This window comes from Carcharhinus amblyrhynchos, unplaced genomic scaffold (genome assembly GCF_965287045.1).
Source record: "Carcharhinus amblyrhynchos unplaced genomic scaffold, sCarAmb.v2.hapA scaffold_38, whole genome shotgun sequence".
Taxonomy (NCBI): domain Eukaryota; kingdom Metazoa; phylum Chordata; class Chondrichthyes; order Carcharhiniformes; family Carcharhinidae; genus Carcharhinus; species Carcharhinus amblyrhynchos.
In genome coordinates, this window is record NW_027649779.1 from 615834 (window position 1) to 638993 (window position 23160).

General features: G+C 46.7%; 2 protein-coding genes across 2 annotated transcripts; one reads left to right on the forward strand and one right to left on the reverse strand.

The window, feature by feature from the left end:
* Window positions 1-84: 84 nt before the first annotated feature.
* LOC145362468 (uncharacterized) lies at window positions 85-14177 on the forward strand. Its single transcript, XM_080218481.1, is given in 3 exon segments — window positions 85-1711; window positions 13347-14101; window positions 14104-14177. Coding segments are annotated over 3 exon segments (1749 nt in total). The 5' UTR covers window positions 85-791.
* On the reverse strand, window positions 7754-22998 carry LOC145362467 (uncharacterized). Its single transcript, XM_080218480.1, is given in 2 exon segments — window positions 7754-8968; window positions 22076-22998. Coding segments are annotated over 2 exon segments (2046 nt in total). The 3' UTR covers window positions 7754-7845.
* Window positions 22999-23160: the final 162 nt, after the last annotated feature.

Below are 23160 nucleotides of genomic sequence, written 5' to 3' on the forward strand. Positions count from 1 at the left end.
TCCTTCACTCCCAAGCTGCAGCTGATGTTTGCAGCCTTCAGGGCCATGCACACATCAGTGTGAGAGGTTGTACTCCCTGTAACAGTTAATTATAATTGCCTTTTAGTGTCTAAAGATGTGCAGGTTAGGTTAATATCAGGCATTCACCTGATGAAGGAGCAATGCTCCGAATACTCATGCTACCCAATAAACCTGTTGGACTTTAACCTGGTGCTGTGAGACTTCTCACTGTGCCGACTCCAGTCCAATACCGGCACCTCCACATCAAGGTTAATATTAGGATGGGGTGATGGGCATAGGGCCTGGATAGGATTGTTGTTGGTGCAGGCTTGATAGATCGAATGTCCTCCTGCTGCACTGTCGGGATTCTATGATTTAAACTCGAATTATCTGTTCTGAATTTCCATCACTATACAAACTTCTGTCTACAGTGTCTTAGAAGAGGAAGTTTTTTCAAATGGGAAACTCAAACAATACATTTCAGAACGATCTAACAAAATTATTCCGCTCATCAGCACCTGATATAGATTTTTAAACGTGGAAGGAGAAATATTTCTCTCTTCTATCTCCGGGAAAAGATTTTAAACATCAGCGTGAATGGAAAAGCATCGAGACACACACACACACTCGAGTGAGAGTGTTCCAGTGAACTGACTGTGGAAAGAGCTTTAACCAGTTACACAGCCTGAAAAAAGCATCACAGCATTCACAACGAGGAGAAACTGGACCTGTGTTCTGTGTTTGAATAAGGCTTCAACTGATCATCCAACCTGGAGAGGCATAAGGACACCATGGAGAAACTGTGGAAATGTGAAGACTGTGGGAAGGAATTCAGTTTTCCATCCCAGCTTAAAAACCATCGGCGCAGTCACACTGGGGAGAGACCGTTCACCTGCACCGTGTGTGGGAAGGGATTCATTCAGTCATCCCACCTGCTGTCACACCAGCAAGTTCATCTTGATGCGAGGCTGTTTGACCACTCAGACTGTGATAATAACTCTAAAAGCTCCAAGGACCAGATCACACAACAGGGTGTTCACACCCAGAGACAGTTCAGCTGCTCGCACTGTGGGAAGGCGTTCATACGATCACAGAACCTCATCGAACATGAACGCAGTCACACTGGGGAGAGGCCATTCACCTGCTCTCTGTGCGGGAAGGGATTCACACGATTATCCTACCTCACTACACACCGACTGGTTCACACTGATAACAGACCTTTCAAATGTACTGAGTGTGAGAAGAGTTATAAAACCACGAGTGAATTGTTGATACACCAGCGAGTTCACACTGGAGAGAGGCCATTCACCTGCGCCGTGTGTGGAAAGGGATTCTCACGATCGTCCCACCTCAGTAAACACCAACTGGTTCACACGGATAAACGACTTTTCAAATGCTCCGGGTGTGAGAAGACTTACAGAACCACGACTGACCTGCTGACACACCAGCGAGTTCACAATGGGGAGAGGCCTTTCAGATGCACAGTGTGCGGGAAGGGATTCACTCTGTCGTCCAGCCTCCAGAAACACCAGCGAGTTCACACTGGGGAGAGGTCGTTCACCTGCTCCACGTGTGGAAAAGGATTCATTCATTCAGCCAATCTTCTGACACACCAGCGAGTTCACACTGGGGAGAGGCCATTCCTTTGCTCTGACTGTGGGAAGACATTCATCCACTCCTCCCACCTTTTGAGACACCAAAAAGTTCACAAATGATGGAAGGATTTGGATTCTGCTGTTACTTTTAAAAATTCATGTTACTGGGCGTGAGGGTAACTGTCTGGACCGAGCATTTATCACCCATCCCTAGTTGCCCTCCATTTCAGAGGCCGTCTAAGAGTCAGCCACATTGCTGTGTCTCTGGAGTCACATGTAGGCCAGACCAACTAAGGACTACAGATTTCCTTCCCTAAAGGACATTAGTGAACCAGATGGGTTTTAACAACAATTGACAATGGTTTCATGGTCATCATTAGGCTTTTAATTCCAGTTTAATCACATCCAAATCTGAAACAATGTTCACCTCGAGAACTGGAGTTTTTTCAGGCTGAGGTTAATAATCTCCAGAACATGTTGCAGTTTATCTGATAAGTGTCAAATGAACTAATATTGTTTCAGACACACAGTCGTGTCCTTCATTTCTTCAGGTTAAGAGATTAATTCTTCTCCTGTTACCGACTGCTCCATGTGTGAGGGTTTTTTTTCTTTTCTCCTTTCTAACTGTCTAGATCATTTCAGTTTTCGGACCTTCCGCCATTCTCTTGGGCCCTTACCTTCCAGAGCATCTCTGCTAGCCTGAGGTGTGTAAGGAATGTACCGCAGCCACTCCCTTCCATGGTTCACAGCTCCTAGACAAGGAATAGAAACTCCTATACAACTGCGTTTAGTCAGGAAAAGCGATGGTGAATGCTGGAAATGTGCTGTCAGATCAGAGATTGGTGTAAAACTGGGATCTGTTCCTGACTGAGAGTGAAATTCCTGGTTTAACTTTACAGCCTGAAAATAGAACGAAGAATTAAAATGTTTGTGCGACATTCCTGAATCTATCAATGTATGGTAATGGTAACATCAAGTTACATATCTATCTGGAACCTTTAACAATCTCCCATTGACTTCGATGTGATAGAAGCTGACTTAAAATCTGTCAGCGTTTGAAACATATTTATTAAAGATTGGAGTATTTCTTACACTTGGATCTCTCTCTGTTCGGTCCACTTGAAGCGTCCGATAACAACTTTTTTCCTGTGAATATCCAGCTGCAGTATTGATGTGCTTCTGTGGGTTTCCTCCGGGTGCTCCAGTTTCCTCCCACATTCTGAAAGACGTGCTGGTTAAATGCATTGACCCAAACAGGCACTGGACTAGGGGAATTTCACAGGGCCTTCATTGCAGTGTTTAATGTAAGTCTTACTTGTGACTAATAAATAACCTTCTAACTTTATTCATCTTGTTGATTCTAAATATTGAATCTTCTGGTTTTAGACACCAGATCATCAAATTGCCAACAACAGATTATCTTATACTGACTTTCCTAACTGTGCTGCAATAAGAGAGGATGTCCGGGGTGCGTAGAGTCTTTAATTGTGCTTGTTGCTCTTCTGAGGCAGCGGTGAGTGTAGACAGAGTCAATGGAGGGGAGGCTGGGTTGCGTGATGGATTGAGCAACATTCCCCAATGTTTCTTTGGTCTTGGGCAGAGCAGAAACCTTCAATAGATTTGGAAAGATTGCTTTCTATTGTGCACCAGTACAAATTGATGAGAATCCTAGCATGTTCGATCAGAGCTGGGGAGAAGAGAGTTCTGAATCCACTCTACAATCTCTGTTCGGATAACTAGCTAGTTTGGGGGGGATTAGCAGGGTAAATATGTGGGGTTGCAGGAATAAGGTGGGATTGTTGTCGGTGCGGGCTCAATGGGCCGAATGACCTCCTTCTGTACTGTCGGGAGTCTATAATTCAATGAGGCACACGAGATTGTCCTCTTGGAGTATGAGCTCCCTGACTGAGGGAATGATCACCTACCTAATCAGGGTGCACCACATATATTGTATATATCATATATCAAGGTTACTGACACTCGATTCTGATCTTGTAACTGAAGCAATGTTACGAGTGGAACTGAGTTTGTAAATAAAGGAAATCTGTTGAAGAGACACTGGTCTCTGAGGAGTTATTTCATGAACCATGTTCTGTTCAAACTCATCCACGAGCTTTTGAGACACATTGTTACAGACAGGGATGCTTTGTGACAACAAAGCTAAAGGTAGTACATTTATTCATTAAGAGAACTGTCTCACCAGGAGATTTTAGGCAAATCCTGATCCAACAACCTGCTGTGAAAACTCAGCTCACGTTTGACAGCTGTGACAAATTCCACCCCAGGAGCCGAGATAGAATTCTAAAACAATCAAAATAAAACAAACCATAACAGTCTAAAAGAGAAAGTGAATTTGCCCCGTTGTGAATGGATCCTGTATAAAATTCCCAGATCCCGATCTTAACCAAAAATGGATCATTTCTTCCAACGGCCATACTCGGTCAGTTTAGCAAGGTTTGGTGAAATCTATCCGTTAGTCTGTGAGATAAATTATTTACAGCAGAATCATAGGGGGAAATATTATCTCTGCCTGTCCTCAGTGGCAGAGGTACAGTCCTGATGCTACTTCTAGGTCATCATTATTCCATGAGATTCCATAAATGTCTGTCGAAGTTGTGCATGTTTATTGACGTCTTTTCTTTTAATCCACAGGCGATTTGGTCCACCTTGTTGTCCAACAAGGGGCATACACGCGGTGGGTCGTACGAGGGCTGCTCTTGGATGTTGCTTCGAGAGTTGCCGAGTGCTTCACATCGTTAGTGTACACTTAAACTGACGGGCAACAGAACAGCTCAGTGACTATCACTGTTTGCTGTGCAGACACATGGATTTGGGCCGGTGTCTGTGGGAGTTTGCGCATTCTCCCCGTGCTTGCGTGGGTTTTCTCCGGGTGCTCCGGTTTCCTCCCACACCCCAAAAACGTGCTCTTAGGCTGATTGGTGTAACAAATTGTCCCTAAATTAGCCTCCCCTCAATCTGGTTATAATTCCTTTATTGTGGAGTCCAATAGGCGTGGACAAAGGTCGTAGGGAGAGGAGGGAACTCACAATGTTAAAATGGCGGCACGGGCTCGTTGGGCCGAAGGGCCTGTTTCCCAGGCTGTGTTGTTCTTCGTTCTACTACAGAGGGAGAAGGGGGCTGGATTCACAGCCCAGCAAGTCAAGGTATCCTCTTTAAATGGTCAGGTCCCACAATGAAGGGAAGCAGCCTCGGTTCACACTGGAAGTTCCTGTCCTCCCGCACTCAGCTGGCTCGAGCTGACCCCTGGTCCTCTGGGCGATCTGTCCATAAGGATAGGAGCCTGTTGATTCATAAGGAAGCTTGCATTTATATAGTGCCTTCCGCCTTTTGGGATACCGCAGTCAACGCTTGCTGAAGATTGCAGCCAATTTGCGCACAGCAAGTTCCCACAGAAGGTAACGTGATGATGACCAGATCACCCGGTCTCACTCGTTAATTGTGGGATAAATATCAGGCCCCGGGACATCCCGGGGTCACACCTGTCCTCTTCCAGCTGTTGCTGTTGGATCTTTTATGTCTACCTGAGGTGGAAACAGGGCTCTCGGGTTAGTCTCTCACTCGAGACATGGTCGCTCTGCCTGTCCGGCTCTCCCTTAGTACCGGGAATGGTTTGGAAATTCAACTCCCCCCCCACCACCGACCTCCTGACTCAGGGACACGAGAGATACCAACTGTCATGTTGTGCTGTTCAGAATCAGCGAGCTGGTAATCCAGAATGGTTAGACAGAGGGAGGCCATTTGGCCCGTTTTGTCTGTGCTAGCCCTCTGCAATGAAAATTCACACAGTGCCCATTTCCCCCGCATCTGGTCAATTTTTCCTCTTCAAAAAAAAGATCCAATTCTCTATTGAGAACGGTGACTGAATCTGCCTCCAGCACATCTCCTTTGCGCAGACTCGAAACATTCACAGCTTTCCCCACAGTGTCGGGCCCTATTAAGAGCTCCTATTGGAGTAGGTTAGGACTGGAAAGCAGGGGAGGTCAGATTCAACTCGTTTTGAACCAGGGTTAGACTGCCCAACGTCAGTGATCCCCAAGGAAGAACAGCAGCCCACTGGAAGCCAAATTGGGAGACTGGCCAGTCCAGCAGAAAGAAACACTCCAACTGTCAAGATAAACATAGAATCATAGAACCGTACAGTGCAGAAAGAGGCCCTTCAGCCCATCAAGTCTGCATCGAACACAATCCCATCCAGGCCCTACCCCCATATCTCTACATATTATACCCACTAATCCCTCTAACCTACACACCCCTGGATACTAAGGGGCAATTTCTTAGCATAGCCAATCAACCTAACCCACACATCTTTGTGGGAGGAAACCGGACAAACCCGAAAGCTTGTGAGTTTACTATCAAATAAATCGGTCGGACTTAAACCTGGCGTTGTCAGACTTTTTACTGTGTTTACCCCAGTCCAACGCCGGCATCTCCACATCATGCTCTGAAGTGGATCAGTTCCATACTTTATTAAGTACGAGAGTCAGCGTGCCATGTTGCAGATTTATAAAACTTTGTTTGGGCCGCACTTAGAATATTGCGTTCAATTCTGGTCGCCACATTCCAGAAAGGATGCAGAGGCTTTGATGAGGGTGCAGAAGAGGTTTCCCAGGATGCTGCCCGGATTGGAGAGTGGGAGCGACTGACAAACGAGGGTTGTTTTCTCGATAGTGGTGGAGGGTGAGGGGAGACCTGATAGCGGTCTATAAAATGAGGGACATAGAATCTTTTCCCCCAGAGTTGATATGTTTAATACTAGGGAGCACGAACTTAAGGTGAGACGGGGAAAGTTCCTGTGAGAGGTAAATGTTTTTTACACAGAGAGAGGTAGGTGTGTGGAACACTCTGCCAGGGATGGTGGTGGAGGCAGATACGATAGGGGCATTTAAGATGGTTTTAAATAAGCTCATGAATATGCGAGGAATAGAGGAATACGGATCAAGGGCAGGCAGAAAGGAATAGTTTAATTTGGCATCATGTTCGACACAACATCATGGGCTGAAGGGTCTGTTCCTGTGCTGTTCTACATCCTATTAGTGATCTCCATCTAGAAAAAGGAAATAGAGGCACTGGAGAAGGGGCAAGAAAGATTGACAAGAATAATCCCAGAACTGTAATCACTTGTGAACTCACTTTCACCGAGTTTGCTGACTGAGTGAATCCCTTCCCAGTCAGAGCAGGTGACCAGCCTCTGCCCGGTGTGAACTCACTGGTGGGACATTAGTTCCCGAGAGGTTTGGAAGCCAGGCCCAGATTTAAAGGGTCTCTCCTGGGTGTGATGGTGGTGTGTCTGGGCAGGCTGGATAACCGGGTAAATCCTTTCACACACACCGAGCAGGTGAATGGTTTCTCCCCGGTGTGAACTCACTGGTGTTTCAGCAGTGTTGATGATATTCTAAACCTCCTTGAACAGAGAGAGCAGCTGAATGGCCTCTACTGCAGCAGGCGACGGTGCAGAGGGACCTGGGGGTCCTTGTGCATGAGTCGCAAAAACCCAGCCTGCAGGTGCAGCAGGTGGTCAGGAAGGCGAATGGGATGCTGGCCTTCATAGCGAGGGGGATTGAATATAAAAGTAGGGAGGTCTTGCTGCAGCAGTATAGGGCATTGGTGAGGCTGCAGCTGGAGTACCGTGTGCAGTTTTGGTCGCCGTACTTACGCAAGGATATTTTGGCCTTGGAGGGAGTGCAGAGGAGGTTTACTAGGCTGATACCAGAGTTGAGGGGGTTGAGCTATGAGGAGAGGCTGAATAAACTAGGCTTGTACTCGTTAGAGTTTAGAAGAATGAGGGGAGATCTCATTGAGACATATAAGATGATGAATGGGATGGATAGGATAGAGGTGGAGAGACTCTTCCCGCTCAAAAAGGATAGTAGGACTAGGGGGCACAGCCTCAAGATAGCGGGGGGGGGGGCGGTTTAGAACGGAGTTGAGGAGGAACTTCTTCACTCAAAGGGTGGTGAATCTCTGGAATTCTCTGCCCGTTGAAGTGGTGGAGGCTGCCTCGCTAAATATTTTTAAGACATGGGTTGATGGGTTTTTGATAAGAGAGGGGATTAAGGGTTATGGGGAGAGGGCGGGAATGTGGAACTGAGCCACGACAGATCAGCCATGATCTTATTGAATGGCGGGGCAGGCTCGAAGGGCTGGATGGCCTACTCCTGCTCCTATTTCTTATGTTCTTATGAATGTGCTCGGGGATCATCAGCTCCTCAGAGCTTCTGAAACCGGCCTCTCAGGCAGAGCATTTAAAGGGGCTCTCCTCGGAGTGAGTGGCTCTGTGTCTCAGCAAGCTGGATGAGTGAGTGAATCCCTTCCCACACACACAGCAGGTGAATGGTCTGTCCTCAGTGTGAGTGCGCTGGTGAACCCGCAGGTTGGATGATGTTTTAAATCTCTTTGAGCAGTGAGAGCAGCGGAACGGTCTCTCCTCAGTGTGAACACGCTGGTGGATCATCAGCTCCTGAGAGCTTTTGAATCCACTCCCACAGTCAGAGCATTTAAAGGGTCTCTCGTTGGTGTGAGTGAGACTGTGTGTGCGCAGGTTTGATGAATGAGTGAATCCCTTCCCACACACCGAGCAGGTGAACGGCCTTTCCCTGGTGTGAACTCGCTGGTGTGTCTGCAGGTTGGATGACGTTTTAAACCTCTTTGTGCAGTGAGGGCAGCCGAATGGTCTCTCCTCAGTCTGAATACACTGGTGGGACACCAGCTCTCCAGAATGTTCGAAGCTTCCCCCACAGCCAGAGCATTTACAGGGTCTCTCCTGGGTGTGAGAGAGATTGTGTTTCAGCAAGCTGGACAACTGAGTGAATCCCCTCTCACACACAGAGCAGGTGAAGGGTCTCTCCCCGGTGTGAACTCGCTGGTGTGTCTGCAGGTTGGACGATGTTCTGAATCTCTTGGCACAGTGAGAGCAGCCGAACGGTCTCTCCTCAGTGTGAGTGCGCTGGTGGGACACCAGCTCTCCAGAGCTTTTGAAACCACTCCCACAGTCAGAACATCGAAAGGGTCTCTCGTTGGTGTGAGTGAAATTGTGTCTGAGCAGGTGGGATGGATGAGTGAATCCCTTCCCACACACCGAGCAGGTGAACGGCCTCTCCCCGGTGTGAACTCGCTGGTGTCTCTGCAGGTTGTACAATGTTCTAAACCTCTTTGCGCAGTGAGAGCAGCTGAAGGGTCTGTCCTCAGTGTGAACGCGCCGGTGAGACATCAGATACCGAGAGCTTTTGAAACCCTTCCCACAGTCAGAGCATTTAAAGGGTCTCTCCTGGGTGTGAGTGAGATTGTGTTTCTGCAGTCCGGGTAACTGAGTGAATCCCTTCCCACACACAGAGCAGGTGAATGGCCTCTCCCCGCTGTGACTGCGTTGATGAATTTCCAGCTCAGATGGGATTTTGTATCTCTTCCCACACTCCCCACATTCCCACGGTTTCTCCATGGTGCGGGTGTGACTCTCCAGGTTAAACAATCAGTTAAATCTCACACAGAACACGGGTACACTCTCTCCCCGCTGTGAACGCTGCGATGTATTTTCAGGCTGTGTAACTGGTTAAAGCTCTTTCCACACTCAGTGCACTGGAACACTCTCTCTCGGGTTTGTGTGTGTCTCAGTGCATTTCTAGTCAGTGATGTTTACAATCTTTTGAGGCCAAACAAGTATTTCTCCTGCTAGACTCAAAGGCCGATGATATTCAGGTCCCAGGAAATCGAGTCACTCTGTCAGATTTAGCTGTGACGTTGGTGATTTCTGTCTGATTTCTCCTTGTCTGATATCCTGTAAGTCGATTTAGCAAAAAACAAAATCGCAATTCAGAATACAATCAAAATTCAAATCTACATTTCTCATTTCTATGGAGCATTCATTAAAGACACAATCATGGAACATTAAACTCGCCTCGCATGGCCTCCCGTATCAGCACACAGGGAGCTGCTTTGTGAGACTGACAGCAGTACAGACAAGTCAGGGATAAGGGGGTCCTCAGAAGTGGGATTCACTGTGAAAGCTCAGGGACGGTTGATAAGATGTAGCAATTCTATGATCCTGATGAACGTTCTTTCCACTTTCATTCCCCAAAAGCTGTAAATCTCCATCCCACACATTCTCCCTCCATTCTCACTCTGCTGATCTAATATTCACCCTCCCAATTCTCCTGAAGGTGCTGATGGACAGATCCACGCTCACTGCTTCCTGTCCTGGACACACAAATCATAACAAACAGGAGCTGCAGTCAGCATTCAGCCCATCGAGTCTGCTCAAACATTCATTGGGATTATTGGTTGATCTACCTCTGCATTACTTTCCCCACACTGTCCCCCATATCCATCGATATCTTCAATATCTAGAAACCTATCGATCCCTCTCTCGAACATTCTTGACGACAGAAGCTCGATAGTCCTCTGGGGTAGAGAATCCTAAACATCAGCACATCCTTGAGTGAAGAAATCCTTCCTCATCTCAGCTTTCTCTCCATTTTCCAGTCTGTTCCCAAAATTTATTGACTACCTTGTTATTCTAACTCATCCTTGAATATATTCAATCCCTCCATTGGTCCCCATGGAAGAGAAATCTAGATACTAACAATTCTCTGAGGGAAGAGATTTCTGGAAATATGTAATATAGCTACAGTCCAAAATTTCACAACCAGATGTAATGAGTGTATTTTGTTACAGAGCTGTAATAATATATCTAATCTGTATCATATAACAACAGGGCAGTTGATGGCCTACTGGTATTATCGCTGGACGATTAATCCAGAAACTCAGCTAATGTTCTGGGGGACCCACGTTCGAATCCTGCTATGGCAGATGGTGGAATCTGAATTTAAAAACAAAATCTAGAATGAAGAACCTACTGATGACTATGAAACCATTGTTGGTTGGCCAGAAAAACGCATAGAACATAGAACAGTACAGTCCTTTTGGCCCTCAATGTTGTGCAGAGCTATGTCCAATCCCAAGATCAAGCTATCCCACTCCGTATCATTCTGGTGTGCTCCATGTGCCTATCCAATAACCGCTTGAAAGTTCCTAAAGCCTCCGACTCCACTATCACAGCAGGCAGTCTATTCCACACCCCAACTACTCTCTGAGTAAAGAACCTACCTCGGACATCCCTCCTATATCTCCCACCATCAACGTTATAGTTATGCCCCCTTGTAACAGCTACATCCACCCAAGGAAATCGTCTCTGCACATCCACTCTATCAATCCCTCTCATCATCTTATAAACCTCGATTAAGTCACCTCTCATCCTCCTCCACTCCGAAGAGTAAAGCCCCAGCTCCCTCAACCTTTCCTCATAAGGCCTACCCTCCAAACCAGGCAGCTTCCTGGTAAATCTCCTCTGCACTCTCTCCAATGCTTCCACATCCTTCTTATAGTGAGGCGACCATCTGGTTCATTAATGTACTTTAGAGAAGGGAATCTACTGTCCTTACCCAGTCTGGCCTGTATGTGACACCAGAGCCACAGCAATGTACTTGACTCTCAAGCATCCTCTGAAATGGCCTGGCGACCCATTCAGTTCGAGGGCAATTAGGGATGGGCAATAAATGCTGGCCCAGCCTACAACAAAGATGAATTTTTTAAAAAATCAGACACATCTCTGTTCTATATTAGTTTACTGTCCCCTTTAATATATTTCATAAATTAGATGGACACATGAAGGACATAAACTTGCAGGGGAAAGGGAATATAGAAAGGGAATGCAACTGACTGGATTGTCTACAAAGAGTTGGCATGGATTCAAGATACTGAATGGACTCTTTCTGTGCTGTAATGATTTGATGAGTGAAAATATGTAACATAGCTTCAGTGCTACATTACAAAATGAGAAATAATAATAAATGCACTTTGTGACAGAACCATAAATAATATACCAAATCTACAATATAACAACACTAGGCATATCTCTGTCCTATATTCATTTATTGTTCTTTTAAATTTCAGCCATTTCCTGGGGAAAACCAGTCCTTTAATTGTGAATATGAGGAAAGGGATCTTTTAGCCAGATGAATAAATGTGTCAGGCTGAGGGAGTAAAGGATATCAATGTCTTTCAGGGAGAGAGAGACCTGGGCCAACATTTCCAGAATCTGCTCCCTCCCTGGATTCACTTCCTTTCCCTTCAGTTGCTGCAGGTCCCCAATTTCCCCCAGAATGAGAACAGAATTGGAAAGGGGGGAGAAAAGAAAGTGTTTTACTCACAGATGTTGTAGACAGGATGAAGTTTGAGTCAGTCTGAAGCTCATTCAGAGAGAACAGCAGCACCTTTCCTGGGCAGGAATGAGCAGGAAAACAAGTTCATTACCATTTCCGCATTCAGACAATGGGGAGGCTCTGATTGGCTGGCGGACCAGTGTCCTTCCGGTCCTCCCACTCTTCCCATTGGTGAAAACCTCAGCATGTCTGTCAGCGGGTGGGGTTTCCCCTACACATGCGCATCTTCCTTGGACATGCGCAGTCCCTGGCCGGAAGGGGCGGGGGGGCGGAAGGGGGAGAGAACAGAGAGGCTTCGCGCTCTGGGCGGAGCCGCCAGCCGCTTGTCTGGAAACCTTGGCTCGAGGAGGGGGAGGGGAACAATGGGTGGGGGCGGGGCTCCCGGGAGGGGGAGGGGAACAATGGGTGGGGGCGGGGCACCCGGGAGGAGGAGGGGAACAACGGGTGGGGGCGGGGCACCCGGGAGGGGGAGGGGAACAACAGGTGGGGGCGGGGCACCCGGAGGGGAGCAATGAGTGGGGGCGGGGCGCCCGGGAGGGGGAGGGGATCTGCGGGCAGGGGCGGGGGTCCCGGGTCGGAGACGGGAACAATGGGTGGGGGCGGGGCTCCGCGCGCCCGGGCCTGCGCACTGGAACCCGGAGACGTCACCGCGGAGCAGAGTGATTCCTATTGGCTGATTCAGGCAGGGTTCCATTGTGACCTCACAATGCGGAAGTTGGTCAATGAGCTTCAGAGTGAAACTTCCTCCTCTGGGCAACATCTGGGAGGAAATCAATGTCTCCCCCTTTCCATTTCTCATTCTGGGGGAAATTGGGGACCTGCAGCAACTGAAGGGTAAGGGAGTGAATCCAGTCTGTATATTCCACACATTTTTGATCCAGTCATATCTGTCTGCAGCCTGCATGGAGATTTCCAGCTCTCTGTGTGTCCAGGACAGGAAGCAGTGAGCATGGATCTGTCACTCAGCCTCAATCAGCATCTTCAGGAGAATTGGGAGGGTGAATATCAGATACAGCAGAGTGAGAATGGAGGGAGAGTGTGTGGGATGGAGATTTACAGCTTTTAGGGAATGAGAGAGGAAAGAATGTTCCATAGAAACTGGAATTGTCTGTTCTGAATTTCTATCTTGTACTGACACTGATGACTTGTATCAATTTGTTTTACAGGATATTGAAAGAGGAATCACAGGCTAAAATCACAAACATCACGTCTAGTTCTGGCAGAAGCATATTCTGTGGGACCTGAATATCATCGGCCATTGAATCTGGAAGGAGAAATTGTTGCCCGGTTTGTCGATTTGAAAAGATTTCAAAAGTCAGTGTGACTGGAAAAGCAACAACACACTGCCACATTCAAGTGAGAGTGTTCCAGTGCACTGACTGAAGAGCTTTAACCAGTTACACAGCCTGAATAAATATCACACCATTCACAGCAGGGAGAGACTGTACACGTGTTCTGTGTGTGGACGAGGCTTCAACTGATTGTCCACCCAAGAGAGAGGCAGGGACACCTGCACCATGGAGAAACCATGGAAATGTGCGGACTGTGGGAAGAGATACAGATTCCCATCTCTGCTGGATGCTCATCGGCGCAGCCACACTGGGGAGAGGCCGTTCATCTGCTCTCAGTGTGGGGAGGGATTCATTCGTTTTTCCCACCTGCGGACACACCAGCGAGTTCACACTGGGGAGAAACCATTCACCTGCTCTCAGTGTGGGAAGGGATTCACTTGGTCATCCAGCCTGCAGAGACACCAGCGCGTTCACACTGGGGAGAGGCCATTCACCTGCTCTCAGTGTGGGAAGGGATTCAACCAGTTATCCAATCTGCGGACACATCAGCGCGTTCACACTGGGGAGAGACCATTCACCTGCTCTCAGTGTGAGAAGAGATTCACTCGGTTATCCGACCTGCAGATACACCAGCGAGTTCACACTGGGGAGAGGCCATTCATCTGCTCTGAGTGTGGAAAGGGATTTGCTGTGTCATCCGCCTTCCAGAAACACCAGCGAATCCACACTGGGGAGAGGCCATTCACCTGCTCTCAGTGTGAGAAGGGATTCAACCAGTTATCTGACCTGCAAACACATCAGCGCATTCACACTGGGGAGAGGCCATTCACCTGCTCTCAGTGTGGGAAGGGATTCACTCGACAATTCCACCTGCGGACACACCAGCGAGTTCACACAGGGGAGAAGCCATTTACCTGCTCTCAGTGTGGGAAGGGTTTCAGTCAGTTATCCAACCTGCGGAGACACCAGCGAGTTCACATGGGGAGAGGCTGTTTACCTGCTCTCAGTGTGGGAAGGAATTCACTCAGTTATCCCACCTGCTGAGACATCAGTGAGGTTACACTGGGGAGAAACCTGCTCAGTGTATAAAAAGGGTTCAGAATTTCATCACAGCTGCTGAGGCACCGACAAGATCACAGGGGTTTGGATTCGGCTGTTATTGTTTCTGCTCTCAGTTACATCCAGGACGGCATTTTGTTCATTCTCACAGTTAGTCAATGGGGAGGGTCAGAGGGTTTCTTTCTGCTCCCTGTCCAAATGTAATGCTATCCTTTATTACGAGAGAAATTGAACATAGATGTTCAGCTTTGGTTCTACAGGGCATTGCTGAGGCTGCATCTCGAATACTGGCTGCAGTTTTGTTAAGAAATGATACAAATGCATTGAAAGTGGTTCAGAGGAGGTTTAGTAGATTGTTTCCAAATTCTTAACCCTCTCAGGATAAATTTTGTCCAATTTTTCCGTGTATTCACCTCTGACAAAGAATCACCCTGATTCAAAATGCTGTCTCTATTCCCGCTCTATAGATGCTGTCAGACTTGCTGAGATTATCCAGCATTTTCTGTTTCAGTTTCAGATTCCAGCAAAGAACAAAGAACAACACAGCCTGGGAAACAGGCCATTCGGTCCATCGAGCCCACGCCGCCCATTTCTACATTGTGAGTCCCCTCTTCCACCCATGACCCTTGTCTGCGCTTATGGCACTCCAGATTGGAAACCAGATTGAGGGAAGACTAATTTAGGGATTTGTTACACCAATCAGCCTAAGAGCACATCTTTGGGGTGTGGGAGGAAACTGGAGCACCCGGAGAAAACCCACGCAAGCACGGGGAGAATGTGCAAACTCCCACAGACACCGGCCCAAATCCATGTATCTGGACAGCAATCAGTGATAGTCACTGAGCTGTCATGTTGCCCGTCAGTTGGTCCAGTTTAAGCGTACACTAACGACGTGAAGCACTAGGCGACTCTCAAAGCAACATCCAAGAGCAGCCCACGCACGACCCACCGTGTGTATGCCCCTTGGTGGACAACAAGGCGGACCGAATCACGTAAACCCACGCAAGTACAGGGAGAATGTGCAAACTCCCACAGACACTGGCCCAAATCCATGTATCTGCACAGCAAACAGTGATAGTCACTGAGCTGTCGTGTTGCCCAGCATCTGGTCCAGTTTAAGTACACACTAATGACGTGAAGTACTAGGCTACTCTCGAAACAACCAAGAGCAGCCCTCGTACAACCCACTGCGTGTATGCCCCTTGTTGGACAACACCTGTGGATTAAAAGAGAAAAACATCAATACCATGCACATCCTTATACAAACATTCAAGGGAATCCCCAGAAGCTCAAAAGTAAAACAAGTGAGCCGGAAAATATATTGGAAGGTCCATAGGAATTAGTTGATTCCCAGGGATGTCCCAAGGCCCCTGAACCTTATTTAAAACAGTCTCCTATATCCCTCCATCTCCATCCCGCTCATGTGCTTGTCTAAGTAACTCTTAAACAAATCCAGTGTGCTTGAGTCCACCACCTTGCTTGGCAGAGTATTCCATACTCCCACAACCCTCTGTGTGAAAAACCTCCCTCTAATATCCGAATTATACCTCACCCCTCTCACCCTAAGCAGCAGCAGAATTTTGTCTTTATACCAATTTTTGTTGGATAAGGGAATGTAAAGTATCAGCTGGAGAATGACAGTGTGGAATGCAACACAAACAGATCAGCCATGATCTCAGTAAATGGTGGGAGCGGACTCAAAGGGCCAACTTCTGCTCCAATGTCAAATGTTGGTCACAATTGTGAAACAAGACTGGAAGATTCACCTTGCTTGTGTTAAAACCATCACTGTGAAATTCAGTTCTAGGACTAAAGTTTGCCAGACTGGAGAAGGAAAACAGTGGAAATACACTCTTGGGGAGTCACCTTGCCAGAATCATTCCTGGAGAATTAACATCAACATTCCAGAGTAAAACAGAACCATTGAGTGGGATATTTGAGTGCGTTAAGAGTAAAAGGGCAAAGTTTAATTTTACAGCTTGTGTTTCTACAAGAAGTGTTTATTCATTGTTGCTTCCAGTTTTGTCAGAGTAAAATTCATAAAACTTGAAGTTTTGTCTTGTGATTATTTACTCAATGGGTTTAAATTCATTTCTTTAAATTATTGATCATAGAACATAGAACATAGAACACTACAGCACAAACAGGCCCTTCGGCCCACGAGTTGCGCCGATCACATCAACACCTATCTATAACCCCCAATCCCATAAAACCCCATATACTCATCCAGAAGTCTTTTAAAAGACCCCAGCGAGTTCGCCTCCACCACCACTGACGGCAGCCGATTCCACTCACTCACCACCCTCTGAGTGAAAAACTTACCCCTAACATCACTTCTGTACTTTCCTCCCCGCACCTTAAATCTGTGTCCTCTCGTAGCGGCCATTTCAACCCGGGGAAATAGCCTCTGAGAATCCACCCTATCTATTCCTCTCAACATTTTATAAACCTCTATCAGGTCGCCTCTCAACCTTCGTCTCTCCAGGGAAAAGAGACCCAGCTCCCTCAACCTAACTTCATAAGGCATGCCTCCCAATCCAGGCTTCATCCTTGTAAATCATTTCAGAGATCCTAATAATTCATCTAAAGCCCCGAGTTTTGACTTCCCGTCTGAGCCTGGGGCACCTTTCTGTCTCTCTGTTGCTTGTCTCAATGACAGCCAGGCAATGGAGCTGAGGGCTGAATTTAGCCGAGAATAATGAGGCCTGTGCCCCAGTTGGAAAACTGCCCTGGGCGTCGCAGTAATAGAGAGACAGGAAGGTGCTGGAGAACTCAGTGGGAAATGGGCCTCCAGCCAATTATTATATCGGTCTCTCTCTTCATTTTGAATAATAGCAAAATACTAATTCTGTTTCTCCCTCCACAGTCAAACCTGCTGCAATTTTCCAATTCTTTCTGCATTTAGTTTAGATCTAGCTGCAGAGGTAGGAGAAACACTGTTTACTATCCAGGATAAATGTCCTTCATCAGCTTTTGTGAATCATTTCAGTGGGAATGTGCTCTCCCAGGCTCAAAGAGCATCAGCCCACTGGAAGCAAAGTCACATAACAGGCCAGTCCAACAGAAAGAAACCCTCCAACCCTCCGTTAGTGGGGTTTACGAGGTGGCCAGGCATCGCCGAAACTTCAGCGAATACAAAGACTCACGAAAGCCATTTTCCCAATTTAAAGACGTACGTTTTATTTCACCAGCTCAGCACAGGAAGAGATTATCGAAGAGTCCGAGGCCTCTCCAGAGGGAAAGCAGACTGACATCTCCAATAAACTTCGACCAATACAGTTTAGGATAAATCAATTATACATTTTTCTTATCAAATTCTCCCACCTATCATTAGCTTTGAATCAATCTTCAATATACTTAAATCATAATAACATGTCACGTACTTTAGACAATTGCATTATTCCCTCTGACACGATGGTTATTCATTGAACCTGGATGTTTCCTTCCCCCTGTATCAGTGACTCCACTTCCTCCACTGCTTAGCAACCTCAGATGTTCAGGTCAAAGTTCATTTCTCCACCGTTTTCTTCCACGTCACTGCTCCCATCAGACTAATGTACGTTCTCGTGTCTTATCTAGATAGAGAATAACTCTGTCCGTAAACAGCCCTGAGAACCTTACTGCTCGCAATTCCCGATGAGAAGAACATTCCGAGGTTTCACTGTTTCCTAAGAATGTGGTTCTCTCTGGAAATCCATCAGGCCTTGGGGCAACTTGCTCCTGGCTAAAGCGCACACTTTAACAATACAGTTAATACCTTTAAAATATCAAAATTAAATCATAATCACTTGTTTTAATCTCTTACTGCATTCACTTGTGTGTAGTTTACAAGTCTGATTTGTGGGATCTTCAAGAGCTCATTGAAATTGTTAATACTGAATTCGAGAAAATAAAAATATTGTCAAAAATGAATTGCGACCGACTCTGACTGGAACAAAGTTTGTTATTTGGTGAATCCCTTGGTTAATAAACAATGTCAACATTTATAAAAACAGAAGCGGGTTCAGACCCCTCTGATGAAGGGTAATCTAGACTCCGAACGTTGGTTCTATTCTCTCCCCACAGACAATGTCAACATTTATTTATTCCTGGAATGTGGGTGCCACTGGCTGGTACAGCATTTATTGCCCATTGTTCTAAATAAGGATCAAGAGCCTCAGGACATTTCTGGGAATCAATAGATTCCTGTGGACCGTCCAACATATTTTATGGCTCACCTGTCTTACGTTTGCCTTCATTAATCGAGGGATTGAGTTTAGGAGTCGGGAGGTAATGCTGCAACTTTATAAGACCCTTGTCAGACCCCACTTGGAGTACTGTGCGCAGTTCTGGTCGCCTCACTACAGGAGGGATGTGGAGGCTATTGAGAGGATGCAGAGGAGGTTTACAAGGATGTTGCCTGGATTGGGAGGCATGCCTTATGAAGACAGGTTGAGGGAGCTCGGTCTCTTCTCCCTGGAGAGACGAAGGATGAGAGACGACCTGATGGGGGTTTATAAAATGTTGAGAGGAATAGATAGGGTGGATTCTCAGAGGCTATTTCCCAGGGCTGAAATGGTCGCTATGAGAGGACGCAGGTTTAAGGTGCTGGGAAGCAAGTACAGAGGAGATGTTAGGGGTAAGTTTTTCACTCAGAGGGTGGTGAGTGAATGGAATCGGCTGCCGTCGGTGGTGGTAGAGGCGAACTCGCTGGGGTCTTTTAAAAGACTTCTGGATGAGTATATGGGATCTAATGGGATTGGGAGTTACAGATAGTTCTATGGCTTGGTAGGTATAGATGTGATTGGCGCAACTTGTGGGCTGAAGGGCCTGTTTGTGCTGTAGTGTTCTATGTTCTGGGGATCTTCCGTAAATGTCTGTATAAGTTGTGTATGTTGATTGATGTCTTTTTTTAACATTCACAGGTGATTCTGTCCGCCTTGTTGTCCAATAAGGGGCATACACGCGGTGGGTCGTACGAGGGCTGCTCTTGGATGTTGCTTCGAGAGTTGCCTAGTGCTTCATGTCGTTAGTGTACGCTTAAACTGACGGGCAATACGGCAGCTCAGTGACTATCACTGTTTGCTGTGCAGATACATGGATTTGGGCCGGTGTCTGTGGGAGTTTGCGCATTCTCCCTGTGATTGCGTGGGTTTTCTCCGGGTGCTCCAGTTTCCTCCCACACCCCAAAGGTGTGCTCTTAGGCTGATTGGTGTAACAAATTGTCCCTAAATTAGTCTTCCCTCAATCTTCCCCAACAGGCGTAGACAAGGGTCATGGGTAGAGGAGGGAACTCACAATGTTAAAATGGCGGCGCGGGCTTGTTGGGCCGAAGGGCCTGTTTCCCGTGCTGTGTTCTTTGAAATTCTGAGTGAAATTAAACTTTTATTGGATCCACAGTCATTGTATACTTCGTATTGTTCGCTTGAGATGATTCTCCAGCGGTTTGGGGCAACATTATGGAGCATGAATATTTGGGCGACATGGTGTCACTGTGGTGAGCACTGCTGCCTCACAGTGCCAGGGACCCAGGTTCAATTCCTACACTGTGTAGAGTCTGCACATTCTCCCTGTGTCTGCGTGGGTTTCCTCCCACTGTCCGAAAGATGTGCTGGTGAGGGCGCATTGGTCATGCTAAATTCTCCCTCGGTGTAACCCAAACAGATGCCGGAGTGTGCTGACTGGGGGGATTTTCATTAACTTCATTGCAGTGTTAATACAAGTCTACTTTGTGACACTAATAAATAAACTCTATTAATCCGATCTATAAGTTACAGGAAAAAAAGCCAAATGATTAGCAATAAATTATTTATAAAATGTCCAGGTTTTGAAGTTAAGGGAGTCAGTTGAACTGAATACTGCAAAGATTTTGGAAGAAGCAAAAAAAGCTTGAAAATTTGCAAATAAACTATTGACTTTAAAGGATAATGATTATGAATTAAATAGAAAAAAAACAAGTTTAAAAAATAGACTGGGTCTGCACTCGTTGGAGTTTAGAAGGATGAGGAGGGATCTTATAGAGATGCATGAGATAATGAAGGGGATGGATAGGGTAGAGGTAGAGACATTCTTCCCGCTTAGAGGGGATAGCAGGACTAGAGGGCACAGCCTCAAGATAAGGGGGGGGCGCAGTTTAGATCAGAGTTGAGGAGGAACTTCTTCATTCAAAGGGTGGTGAATCTCTGGAATTCTCTGCCCATTGAAGTGGTGGAGGCTACCTCGCTAAATATATTTAAGACGCGGGTAGATAGGTTTTTGACAGACAAGGGAATTAAGGGTTATGGGGAGAAAGCAGGAAAGTGGAACTGAGCCACGACAGATCAGCCATGATCTTACTGAATGGCGGGGCAGGCTCGAAGGGCTAGATGACCTACTCCTGCTCCTATTTCTTATGTTCTTAAAAATGTTATGTTTGTACAACTTTGAAGTCTGCGTATGTTTCAGTTTGTGGACGAGTCTTTGGAATGCTTCGGGTGAAGATTTGTGTAAATACAGTTCTAAAACAATGTATAAGCTTCAAATGTTAGTTTATATGAAGTCATGGAATAAAATATTATCTCTGAGTTTAATAGAGATACTATTTGAATAATCAGAACAAAATAATGAGAAAATGATGAAGTATTTGATCTGTATTTGTGAAAAGGGGTTGAGATTTATAAGTTTGTACTTTTTCTGAGTCCTTTTTGATCAGGTATTTATTTCGTTTATGTGCAGCGTAATATAGTATCTTAGAGCGGCACGGTGACACAGTAGTTAGCACTGCTGCCTCATGGCACCAGGGACCCATGGTCCATTCCCGGCTTGGGTCACTGTCTGTGTCTGCACGTTCTCCCCGCGTCTGCACAGATTTCCTCTGGGTGCTGCGGTTTCCTCCCATAGTCCGAAAGACGTGCTGGTGGGGCACCCTGGCCATGCTAAATTTTCCCTCAGTGTCCCCAAACAGGCGCTGGGCTGTGGTGACTAGGGAATTTTCACAGTAACTTCATTGCAGAGTTAATGTAAGCTAGTTTGTGACACTAATAAATAAATATACTATATATAAATAAATCAGTTGTGTAACTTAGGTAAGGGGCCATTAATTACTCCCACAAGAGACCTCATATCTTTTCTATTTCTTATCTCGACCCAAACCTGATCCTGATCTTTCAGGCTAAGATGGTCCCTCTGTACTGAACTAACGCCGTTGTTAATTAATGGGAGAGATCCCGTCACTTTCCTGCTATTCCGTTATGTCAATTACCCTTCAATATTTAGATCCCAGCCTCGGTCACCTTTCAACCAAATCTCTCCAATATCTATCAGGACAGACATTTATCTCTACCCACGTGGACAATTCATCCTTTTTGTTATAAATGCAGAGTACATTTTCAGAGATTTAATTATCTAATAGGGAGTTCAGTGAGAAACCTCTTGGCCCAGCGAGTGGTGAGAATGTGGAACTCACTACCACAGCGAGCGGTTGAGGTGAACAGCATGAATACACTGAAGGGGAAGCTGGATACGTACATGAGGGATAAAGGAATAGAAGGATATGCTGATGGGGAGAGATGAAGAGGGGTGGGTGGAGGGTCATAAATACTGACACAGACTGATTGAGCCGACTGGCCTGGCCCTGTGCTTGTAGACTCAATGGAACAGAGAGAAATGTATTTATTTTAGATCTACCTGTAGTGGTAGGGAAAACACTGTTTATAATCGAGGCTAAAATAAACATCCTTCACCAGTTTTTGTGGATCATTTCAGTGGAGATGTGCTCTCCCAGGCTCAAAGAGCAACAGCCCACTGGAAACAAAGTCCTGAGACCTGCCAGTCCAGCAGAAAGAAACCCTCCGACCCTCCCACTTCACCCACTGTCAGAATGAACGTGGTTCAGTCCTGGGTGTGATTAACAGCAAAATCCAATGCTTGTAATCACTTGTGAACTCGCTGGTGTCTCAGCAGGTGGGATGACCGTGTGAATCCCTTTCCACATTCAGTGCAGGTGAACGGCCTCTCCCCAGTGTGAAGTCGCTGGTGTGTCAGCAGGTTGGAGAATCGACTGAATCCCTTCTGACACAGAAAGCAGTTAAATGGCCTCTCCCCAGTGTGAACTCGCTGGTGTGAAATCAGGTTGGACGAATCACTGAATCCCTTGCTGCACACAGAGCAGGTGAATGGTCTCTCCCCGGTGTGAACTCGCTGGTGTGTCTGCAGGCTGGATGCCTGACTAAATCCCTTCCCGCACAGAAAGCAGGTGAATGGCCTCTCCCCAGTGTGAGTTCGCTGGTGTGAAAACAGATTGGATGAATCACTGAATCCTTTACCACACTCAAAGCAGGTGAAGGAAGCCTCCCCAGTGTGAAGTTGCTGGTGTCTCAGCAGGTTGGCAGAGTTACTGAATCCCTTCCCACACACAGAGCAGGGGAATGGTCTTTCGCCGGTGTGAACTCGCTGGTGTGAATACAGGTTGGATGACTGAGCAAATCCCTTACCACACATGGAGCAGATGAATGGCCTCTCCCCAGTGTGAACTCTCTGGTGTGTCTGCAGGGTGGATGAATCGCTGAATCCCTTCTCACACATGGGGCAAGTGAATGGCTTCTCTCCACTGTGAACTCGCTGGTGTATCAGCAAGTGTGATGACTGAGTGAATCCCTTCCCACAATCAGAGCAGGTGAATGGCCTCTCCCCTGTGTGAACTCACTGGTGTGTCAGCAAGATCGATAACCGAGTGAACCCTTTCCCACAATCGGAGCAGGTGAATGGCCTCTCCCCAGTGTGAATGCGTCGATGAATTTCCAGCACCGATGGGGAACGGAATGACTTTTCACAGTCGCCACATTGCCATGGCTTTTCCATGATCTGAGTGTCTTACTGTCTCTCCTGCAGTTTTCACAAAATGTGCACTGGAACACTGTCACTTTGGTTCCACGTGCCTCTATGCTTTACTGTTCACACCAAATTGTTCACCCAAGTCAAAAAGATAAACGTTTCTGGTTCCAGATTCAAAACTGATGACAT